Raw genomic sequence first — 8,698 nt, forward strand, 5'->3', positions numbered from 1 at the left:
CATTAAAAAAACTTCCGGCAAATTTACTATTCTTTGTGTTTGCGGGCAGTTTTAGCGCTAAAAAACTATTAATTAATGTTTGGAAAAATTTATCCACCAATGAACAACTGTGTTTACGTTACGTCACGCATGGTTTCTCAGCGATGCTGCGAGGAAAATGCGCGACCTCGACCGAGAACTTATAATGAACGATTATCAGGAAACCTAGGAAATTACTGGCATCTTTTGTGTAAACTGAAAGCTTTTTTGCTACTTCGTTTTGCATGAAGCTGCCCGCCTTCGGCATTCGGGCTGAAGCGGGTAGATTCGCAGACAGGTTCCCCACCATAGGCTGCTCGCGAAGTTCACTCATGGGCGCCTTACAGTCAAATCGAAAACCCTCTTATGACGCGAATGGGGAAGGTAATCTGTGTTTTGTCTTATTCAACAGTCAGTTCTGTCTTATTGAGATTTAGTGACGAGTCCTGGGGCTCTTTCTTCTCCTTTGTAGTCGACTTCGACCACTTCCAAATTCTGCGAGCCATTGGAAAAGGAGCTTTTGGCAAGGTGGGCTATTTCTTGTCCGGCCAGTTTTGAAGCCTGAACGTACGTTTTGATTGATTCCCGTGTTTCTCCTTTTCAGGTCTGCATCGTTCAAAAGAAAGACACCAAGGCTATGTATGCAATGAAATACATGAACAAGAATGCCTGCATAAAGAAGGATGCCGTGAGAAACGTGCTTCGGGAATTGGAAATTCTGAAATTCCTGGAGCACCCATTTCTTGTCAATTTGTGGTTCGCTTTTCAAGACGAGGAAGATATGTTTATGGTAGTAGACCTTCTCCTCGGTGGTGACATTCGTTACCATTTGCAGCAAGTAACGAAATTCGACGAACCAAGGGTGAAATTATATTTATGTGAGCTGGGGTCGGCACTTGGTTATTTGCGGAGCAAGAAAGTTATACACAGGTGATTTAAGAACGATTTTAGAATTCATACGCTGCTCGTGATGTTTGCTTTTTAATTTTAACGTTGTCTAGTTGCTCTAAATAACGAAAGTTATTCTCGATATTTTCAGGGATTTAAAACCGGACAACTTGTTACTCGACGAAAAAGGTTTGTCCCGAATAAGAACGTTTAGTACTTTTTTTATTGAATTGTTGATGGGGTTACATATTACTTACGTTAAATTAAATTCTTCTATGGGTATAAGCACATTACGATCAACCCACGCGTGAAGTCTTATTAAATGTTCAACTCCAAACAAGATGGGTTGTACTTTCGCTTTTGTCGCCAATATTTAGCCCGTTGAGTGATAGCTTGATATGTGGGGCAGCTTCTTCACTTGAACATTTACCTAAGCCGTGTTGCTGGGGACGACGTCTTCTCATTAAATCTTCTGTGTTTGTTTTGCCGCAGGGCATGTCCATTTGACGGATTTTAATATAGCCACAATTCTGGAAGATGGAAAATTGGCAACTTCCATGTCAGGAACTAAACCTTACATGGGTAAGTAAGTTTACATTTTTTGCTAAGTTTTCCCTAATTTTGTCAACTTAGACTTATTAGTATTAGGAGACAATTTAATGTTCACAAGAGTTTATGTCATGATAGCTTATGTTAATTAAAATTGTTTTGCATGAATGCTTCTCAAGGTAAATAAAACGCAAAACACTTGAGAGACAAATCTTTGATCAGCACAATAATATTTTTATCTTGATCACAAATTTGTGGGTTTCAACATCCTTCTTGCAGTTAAGAGTACTCAGAAATTATAATATAATTTCCTGCTATTATTGTGATCGTTATTATAATATAATTTCTTGTTATTGTGATCAAAAGTATTCAGGCAAATGCCATAGGGTCGACCTCTAGTTTTCCTTTTCAAGATGTGTTTTTTCTTGTATTTTATTTTCATCATCTTGAATAAAACATGTTGTCATTGTTGTCATTGTCATTACTATATTTATATTAGCATAAGCAAGATTATTGAAGCTTTTTGAAATCTTTGTCCAGTGTCATGGTGTTATTGAGCCACCGTCTTGAATAAGTGCAGTTGTATTGAATTGTCTTGTTGTAATGATCATTAGCTGTCCATCGATATTCATTTTTCACTTGTGCTTCAATAAACTTGCCATTTAAAACTGATGCATTATTAATATCGATATTGCTTTTATTGCATATAGATAGATTTGTATACAGTGTTGATGTAACTAATTATATTTTACACATTTTAAAACTGTGGTTATAAAAGAAGTGCAACCATCAGATGGCGTGATATTTTTCAAGAGGCTTAGTGAAAGTGGTTCAGATAAGGGGTTAAAATAATGTATATTCCTAATACTTTTATTTTTGAAAGAAAAAAAATTACACAGCACTAGAAGTAAGAGAAAAAAAAAATAAGATGGAAGACACTAAAGTATGACATAAAAGATATTCAAGGCTGTAAAAGTTCTTTGAATTGTCAAATAGTTTATGTTCAATATTACATCCATTGTTTCTGCACATCCTTATGCCATCATGCACATCATACTTCAAGCATGCATACCAAAGAAGAAATGTAAGTAAGTAAAGGGTTTGGTACCAGTTGTGCTAACATCACCTGCAGTTTACTCTCTGAAATGGTCAGTGACCCCTCTCTTTTCTTTTCATAGATCAATTCCTTTTCTGCTTTTCTCCATTTTAACAAAAAGAAAAAACATAAAAAATCTGTGCACGAGGAGTTACAAATCTGTTCCCTTTTCTGCTCATGTGCTCTCTTGTTTTCAATGCCTATTCTACCTCCAGGAATGACACCAGCTGCAAAAGTGCACTTAATAGACTTAGTTGAGTTGAATTTAATATGTTTACCAGATCTAAATTTCACTAATGTAGCTTCTTTTATTGCTGATAATTGTAAGCTAAGCTTGTTTAAAGTAACAAAAGCTTCCAAATACGCATGGTATCAATGCACATTATCTTGAAGACAAGCTCGACGAAGCCCCATTTTGATCTTTATTTTACTACATGGTAAGTTTTAAAAAATCTGTTTGTGGGAATGTTTTTAGCGTGAACATCCTTAAAAGCTTTAGTATGACCACAATTGTATGGCCCAAAGGCAGTTCCATTAGTAGGGTCCCACTGTACATAGCATTAGTGGACAAATGAACTAAACAATACCTAGACCAGAACAATGTTGTTTTCTTCTAACTGACAGTTCGTTGGCACTTTCTGAGAAAAAGATCATACATGTTCATATATAAATAAAGGTATATTGTAACTGCAGGTAATCCAAGCTTTGATGTGTAGTACCATTAATTGCCACCATCATTTGATGCATTTTTTCTTCCTTTTTATTGGCTGAGAGCCCACCACATGACCTGGGATCTCAGTTATCACAAAATACTGTAATTTGTCAATGTCACGCAGATCAATTAATATTTGCCTTGGCCTTTGGCTTCAGCAAATAACGCTGATCTGCTCACCACTGACAAATGACAATATTTTGCTCAACCTTGTCCAGTAATATTCGTACCACTTGTAGCAATAGATTGGGATAGAAATAGTGAAACAAATTCATAAATTTGATCTTCTTCTGCTTTAAGCTCCTGAGGTTTTTGCCACAGCTTGTGAGGAGGCTCAAGGATATTCCTTTGGTGTTGACTGGTGGAGTTTAGGAGTCTGTATTTATGAAATACTCAGAGCAAAGGTAAGAGACTAGTGGTGTTTTCATTTAGCAAATACTTAAGCGAAGCTCTTTTGGCATGTTTTCAGTTCGTACTATTACACATACAGTCAGCCTGGAAGGGTTGTGGGAGGGTTTGGTCCTCTTGTGTTACCAGTTACCTGCTTAATCTCATGTTGCTTTACAGATAGATGTTTTACAATATGGCACCTACCCTCCATACTTCCTAAGGGTTATTTGAAGAATTAATGAGATTAACTTACTTATTCTATTGTTAATTAACTGTTTACCATTGAACTTGCAGAGACCCTATGAAATTCATGCTAATACAGGCCTGTCTGAAGTGCGTCAGATTTTTGCCTCTGAATCGGTTCACTACCCCACAACTTGGTCAAGAGATATGATACATGTACTTCATAGAGTAAGTTACCTTAATTTCATTTGTCCATTGTCACCTGTCATTGTTATCAGTACAATGAGATGTGAGTTTGTCCTTCGCCTGTATGGAGAAATGAGGAACAACAAAGACAAATAATGACTGTAACCAATCATGAATGGAGTGAGGGGGGGGCATCACTAAACTTGCTTCCATTTTACTATGTCCAAGTGTTTTTCATGCCACAAAATGTAGTTTGCTCTTGTTCCGCAGACCTGCAAGTCTCATTAAAAGCAGTCTACATCTTAAGACAGTAGTGTTAAGGTTGTTGTGGTAAATGTTATGAGTAATATTACCCCTGGTACAATTTAGTAGTTTCCTTTGCTTCATGTACATTGCTATATATTACCATACACTGGAACAAGGGAAAATACCAAATCGTACCAAGGGTTAAACTGAACCCCAACATAAACTTGCGTTCTCTAGCAGCCATAGAACAGTCATGCAATATTGTAAGGGTAAACTTTAAATTCCTGGACACTACAAGAAATCCTATAATTCCAATAACCTTGTGCACCTTCTGAGTTATTACTCTCGATAATGTAAAGTTTTACTATTTTTTGCAGCTTCTTCAACAAGATCCCAAGAAAAGACTAGACAGTCTAGAAGCTTTAAAACAAGAAAGCCTCATGGCAGATGTTGACTGGGAATCTGTTGAAGCTGTTAATGTACAACCTGGTTTTGTTCCTCCTGTAAGTTAAAGTTCTAACAGTTTGTCAGGAGGATCGTTGTACAGTATCTGTGGGCTGGGAGTCTTATACCACCAATGCTGTAAATCTAAGCATCCGTATTTAATGTATTTTAAAAAAATTGCACTTGAGTCATTTTATGCAATGGCGTTTATTACAGTTGAGCCTGCAGTCCAATATTCTTTTGTTTAAAAAGGCATACAATCGAGGTGGACAGGTCAATACAAAGCAGAATTGACCCTTTCACCTCGTTTGTATGTCAAACCGCTAAAAACTGTAATAACAGCTATTGGTTTAGATCTCAACTTTTTGCATGTCTCAGCAAGTTTAGAATTCTGCTTGCCACTGATAAACCATGATATTTTGCTCAACCTCGTCCAATAATTTTAACTATATTATAATTGTAAATTTATTAGAAAGACCACTTGAACTGTGATCCCACTTATGAGCTTGAGGAAATGATCATTGAAGCTAAACCACTCCACAAGAAGAAGAAGAGACTTAAAAAATTGTCAAGTAGGATTGTAAGTAGAAATAAGAGTGTTTCTTGATATACATTGTATTGTGAAGAGATTCTGACCACTGACTTCAAAATTTGAGGTGGCCAACATTTGAGTTACCATGCTTGAATCTCTGAATTTTTAAGCTGCAATATATTATTAACTGAATGTACTGTTGCAGTCCAAGCTAAATGTCCTGGGCAGAAGGTGGTCTTCATTTTCTCAGCTTGCTAATTGAGTCTCCTGCCAGTATGTAGCAAAAACCCTGAGCATGTGTTTATCAAATGACAAAATTAATTAATTTATTTATTTTTAATTTACTTAATTTATCCACTTTCAGTTTGTAAAACCTTATGTTATTAGAATTTTAGATGACCTGTATTTATTTATCATGTATATACGTTGAACACAGTTTTCATTTTTTTATTATTTAATTTATTATGTATGACCTCATAAGCTACTAAGCTTTAATCTTTTATCATGCTTAAATAAACGTTGTCTGTCTGTCTTTCTGTCTGTCTGTCCCAGTATATTGATTTAAATGTTCGGCTGAAAAGTGTTGTTTTGTCTTGTGCTTTCTTGTGCATATGCTTGTATTGTATTTTAGGCTTGCAACTGAAATGATGAAACATTTTATAAGGGAGAGATGTAATAAATATATGACAAAAGTAGGTTATGAATGTACATGTACATGCAGTTATAGTCAGTACATTTGAATATTTAGTGACTTCAAGCTTTTTACTTAATATGAAGGAAAGTGAAGAAGAAATGGATCCAGTGCAGTTATGTTTAGAAGAAATAAAGAAAGATTTCAAGATATACAACAGAGAAAAGTAAGTTTGAGGGTGTCTTTGATTTTAGACACCATTCCTGGAAAGTGCTCCCTTCCCTAGCTGGATTTAAAGTCAAAACCAATATTTGTTTCTTATTTTTGTTAAGCTGTAAAATGTAAAATGTACATCTTATTTATAGTGGTCATGCACTTAACTATTCAAGCACTAAGTTTAGCTAGTTTACAGGCAATTTTTATTGCTAAATGAATATTAGACAAATAACCTTTCAAAATATTATTGGTTTGGGAAATAAAAAACATTTTGAGGTGTGCAATTATATGGTTATCTTTGTTACTTATTTTGACATTGATCAGAACAAAATTACCTTGGCTGGTGAATTCTTCCTCTGGGAATATTGGCCAATCACTAATTTGTGTGAAATGTTTCATGTAGATTAAATCTGTTATTAATTTATGTGAAATGTTTCATGTAGATTAAATCTGTTATTTTTTGGTAGGTTGCTCTCAAACAGAAGACCAACAAAATCCAGTTCAAGCCTGACTGAAAACAATGAAACTAAAACATCTGAATTATCAAAAACAGAAGTAAAGCAGTCATGATATTGGTGTGTAGCGGACCCTCATGTACAGCATTAAGGGCACAGAAGACTTATTTGTGCCTAGCCCATGGGAACCCAATTTCTCCTGCTTAATTCAGCATACAGCATCAGTAATTGTGGTTCAATAGTTATGTCATTCCACTATTTGGCATAATTTATCTTTCAATCGATGCTCCAAGTTCCAGTGGTGTTTGAATATGAAACCATCCTCAATAGGTTGAAAATTTAAAATTTACCCTTCAGATGATACTTGAGTCCTTAATTGACCCATCCTCTGTTGACAGCAAACAGTACACTGTTGAATCTTTTGTAACCTGTGCCATAATTTGATAGTCAATAGTGAAACAAAACTTTTCCAATCAAGACAAATTAGATTCTCTAACTCTTGATACTAAAATTTTATGAGACCACCAGATCTCCCTATGACTGAATACATTTTACAAAACAAAATAAAATTAATGAAAACTCTGGATACAAAAGTAACATACAAACCACAACAACTAGCTTAGTTGTGGTGTGAATAAATTAGTGTATTCATGAATACACTGATAATATTCTTAATATTCCTCTAAAGAACTTGCTCCATGTAATTGTTGGTGAATGAGATATAACTTTGACTGAAGAAGTTCAAGTACACTTAGGAAATAGCATGGACAGTTTTGAAGTCGTCACAGCAGTGCTCTACCTAAAATAACCTCACTGTTGACTAGTAACCCTAGGGATTGTTCATGGGTACCCCTTGAATCCTTTGACTGTGTTAAGGGAAAGGGGGGATCTCATGCCACTTGTCAAAGTTTTAAACTGGTTCATGTTTACTTCTTCTTTTATCATGTTCTTGTCTTCCTCTAAGCAGTAAAATCTGATCAAATCAATATTAATATAAATATTTGTACAAAATTTCTTTCTGTGGATTCTGCTTATTGTTGTAGAAATTAACATAATCATTATGACTCTCACAGTGGTTAAAATTTGTTCATAGCTATTTAATGTGATTTGGCTAGGCTCTACAACACCCCTTCCATCTGTCATGTTTAGAAATTATTTTATCAAGTGAGTTTAGTGAGTTACAAGCCTTAGCTTGTAAGTTGCAAGTACAATTATAATATTTTCACATAGGTGTTTGTGAGTGAATCCCACAGAAAGTAATATTAACACTTTTTTGTTAGTTATTATGTGTCTTTTATTCAGTAGTAGTGAAATTCTTACATTTAGTAGATCTTTAATTTACATGGATTAAAGGCTGAAAATCAGCAAAAACAATATAAACTTTTTACCTTTAAAAAGTGATAATGGTCAGAGTATTTATGACTTAAAGAATAGTTATGCAATTCAGAGGGAAAATCTAAATCAGTCTAATATTAGAACTTTTTTCCAAAGTAGCACAAATCATTTTCATAACCCTCCTTTGCAAGCTAATTCCAGTTTTCTCTAGAGATGTTAAAATAGAAATAATCTGTTAATCTGGGTTAATGTAATTAATTATTTATAAATGTTTGCAATGCTGACTGCATACTGTACAGATATTTTGACTGTGATATCATTCATTATTCATCTGTAGCGTCATGTCATAGTCACCGTGTGCCACATTTGCCAACCTGAATATTATTCTCCTTTGTTCAACCTATTGTACAGTCCAAGTAGCATTCTAAAATGTTACTTAACACTTTCTCTGTAGGTTGAGTCTTTGAAGGTTTCAAAGCTGTTTTAATTATTATTTTTTTGTAAGATTCCTTTTGCCAAATAAAGTTCTTTTATATCATAATTTTATCTTTTTTGTTTTGGCATTATGTTAAAGTTTGTTAGCTTGTAAAATGCTAGAATGTTGTTGCTGCAGATCTCATAATCCAAATGAAAATGCAGGGGAAAGATCACAAGTTGTCTGAGTACTTACATGTACAATGAAATCTGAAGTAGTAAAGAACAACTGGAATACAGTAAACACCTGCATATAAGAACACATGGATTAAGAACATCAGGCTGAAATTTGGCAAATAAAGCACCACTTTTATAAGAACAATATCAGCCTGGAAAAAATAAT

At 34.7% G+C, this 8,698-nt stretch overlaps 1 protein-coding gene across 1 annotated transcript; it reads left to right on the forward strand.

Moving 5' to 3' along the window:
• Positions 1-123: 123 nt before the first annotated feature.
• Positions 124-8,418, forward strand: LOC145478212 (serine/threonine-protein kinase 32B-like). The gene is made up of 11 exons (XM_081456162.1): positions 124-402; positions 491-546; positions 623-948; positions 1,058-1,095; positions 1,399-1,488; positions 3,564-3,667; positions 3,948-4,064; positions 4,646-4,771; positions 5,185-5,292; positions 6,022-6,101; positions 6,559-8,418. The coding sequence occupies exons 1-11, from the start codon at positions 264-266 to the stop codon at positions 6,659-6,661; spliced, it is 1,287 nt and encodes a 428-aa protein (XP_081312288.1). The 5' UTR covers positions 124-263; the 3' UTR covers positions 6,662-8,418.
• The last annotated feature ends 280 nt before the right edge of the window (positions 8,419-8,698 follow it).

Source organism: Orbicella franksi, chromosome 2, assembly GCF_964199315.1.
Source record: "Orbicella franksi chromosome 2, jaOrbFran1.1, whole genome shotgun sequence".
Lineage (NCBI taxonomy): Eukaryota > Metazoa > Cnidaria > Anthozoa > Scleractinia > Merulinidae > Orbicella > Orbicella franksi.

Coding starts and splice junctions, on each gene's coding strand:
- LOC145478212 (XM_081456162.1), top strand. CDS start 264: ATGAAGCTGCCCGCCTTCGGCATTCGGGCTGAAGCGGGTAGATTCGCA. Junction 949..1,057: donor AGCAAGAAAGTTATACACAG/GTGATTTAAGAA, acceptor CGATATTTTCAG/GGATTTAAAACCGGACAACT. Junction 6,102..6,558: donor AAGATATACAACAGAGAAAA/GTAAGTTTGAGG, acceptor ATTTTTTGGTAG/GTTGCTCTCAAACAGAAGAC.